The sequence below is a fragment of the Microtus oregoni genome, unplaced genomic scaffold, assembly GCF_018167655.1.
Source record: "Microtus oregoni isolate MIOR12 unplaced genomic scaffold, Mior012 000002F_ref0000024, whole genome shotgun sequence".
Taxonomy (NCBI): domain Eukaryota; kingdom Metazoa; phylum Chordata; class Mammalia; order Rodentia; family Cricetidae; genus Microtus; species Microtus oregoni.
Genome location: NW_024543061.1, coordinates 72670736 through 72672528, shown reverse-complemented (window position 1 = coordinate 72672528; position 1793 = coordinate 72670736). Strand labels below are relative to the sequence as shown.

The 1793-nt window shown below is 34.4% G+C and overlaps 1 protein-coding gene across 1 annotated transcript; it reads left to right on the top strand.

Annotated features, from left to right (window-relative positions):
• Window positions 1–518: 518 nt before the first annotated feature.
• LOC121436692 (taste receptor type 2 member 123-like) lies at window positions 519–1478 on the top strand. Its single transcript, XM_041636694.1, has one exon. The coding sequence runs from the start codon at window positions 519–521 to the stop codon at window positions 1476–1478; it is 960 nt and encodes a 319-aa protein (XP_041492628.1).
• The last annotated feature ends 315 nt before the right edge of the window (window positions 1479–1793 follow it).

Below are 1793 nucleotides of genomic sequence, written 5' to 3'. Positions count from 1 at the left end.
CATATCTGTATTTGTATATCTGTGTGTGTATGTATAATAACATTTCTGTTCATTGATTTAATAATAATCTTTATTAATAATCACACTGGGCAGTACCATATACCAATTCATAGTCCTTTAAATTACTATATGGATTATAGTATTGCTCAGAACTTACTCAGTTTGAATGACTAAAATGTGTAGATAAGGCAAAGTGAAAATAATGCAAATAAATTTACCTTTGTTTGTATGTGAGCAGATAAGAATTCACCATTTCACTCAATTTGAAAAAAACTTCAAACTGCTGGATGTAAGGCATGAAGTGTCTGGATGAAGAATAGCTGGGATTATTGGGAAGAAAGAAACAAGATTTTCAGAAGAAATTATGGACCAAGTCCTGGCACATTTAAATGTTTCCTGGACAGTATTGTGCAGATAGAATTTAGAGAATTAATATTTTGAATTTTTAATAACCAATATACAAAGCTTTTAAAAATGTGCATAGTGATATTATAAATTGAAGCATATTATCATAGACCATGAACAACAGCATAGGGTCTACTTCATCACTCTCCTTATTTATAGAAATAGCAACAGGAACCATAGGAAATGGATTCATAGCACTGGTGAATATCATTGACTGGGTCAAGAGAGGAAATATCTCTTCAGTAGATCAGATCCTTACTGCTCTTGCCTTTTCCAGACTCAGTTTTTTGTTGTCCATGCTCATTTTTATGTTGTTATTCATACTGTGCCCACATTTGTTCATGACTTCAGAAATGTTTATGGTAGCTGAAATTGTCTGGATAGTGAATAACCACTTAAGTATCTGGCTTGCTACATGCCTCAGTGTCTTTTATTTTCTCAAGGTAGCAAATTTTTCTAATTCTATTTTTCTTTACCTAAAGTGGAGAGCTAAAAAAGTGGTTTTAGTGACATTACTGTTATCTCTGATCCTTTTGCTTTTAAACATTGTAGTTACAGTGGCATGTATTCACTTATGGATTAATTCATCTGAAGGAATCATGTTTGATAGTTTGAAGAATTTGACACTACATTCCAGAGTTTTTTTATTCACCAACTCATCGCATGTTTTCTTACCCACAGCCTCAGTGTTCATGTTCATCCCCTTCACTGTGTCCCTGGTAGCTTTTATCCTGCTCATCTTTTCCCTGTACAAGCATATTAGGAAGATGCAGCTTAATTTCAAAAGATCCAGAGACACCAGCACTATGGCCCACATGAAAGCCTTGAAAACTGGGTTTTCTTTCCTGATTATATATGTAATATATTTACTTGTTATTGTTATAGAAATTTCAATCTTTGGATTGGTGGAGAACATGTTGATCATTTTGTTTGAATACTCTTCTGGATTAGCTTTTCCTACAAGTCACTCAGTTGTCTTGATTCTGGGAAACAGTAAACTGAGACAAGCTACTCTTTCTGTGCTACGGTGGCTAAGATGCCATTCCAAAGATATGGCCACCTTGGGTCCCTAATTAATTCCAGTGTTCATTATGTAAATTTTTGAGAATGATCAATCAGTTTACAGAAACAAGTGATCCAATACTGGAAATGGGAAAAGTAGGGCTCCTTGGGGGGTATATACAAAGAAATGGGAGGAAGGTAAAGGGGAATAACAGTGTACAAGTGATCTTATAAAGAAAGAGATAAAGGGGAGCATTTTAGGGAAGGAGGAGAGAGGTAAAAATGACCAATGCTAATCATCGATAGGTAAAATACCATATGAAGGCCTGAAAAAGTCACAAAGAACATACCACTAACTATAAGAAAACCTAAAATTCAGTATATAT

Excerpts from the sequence above, each read along its gene's own strand:
- LOC121436692 (XM_041636694.1), top strand. The coding sequence starts at position 519 with ATGAACAACAGCATAGGGTCTACTTCATCACTCTCCTTATTTATAGAA.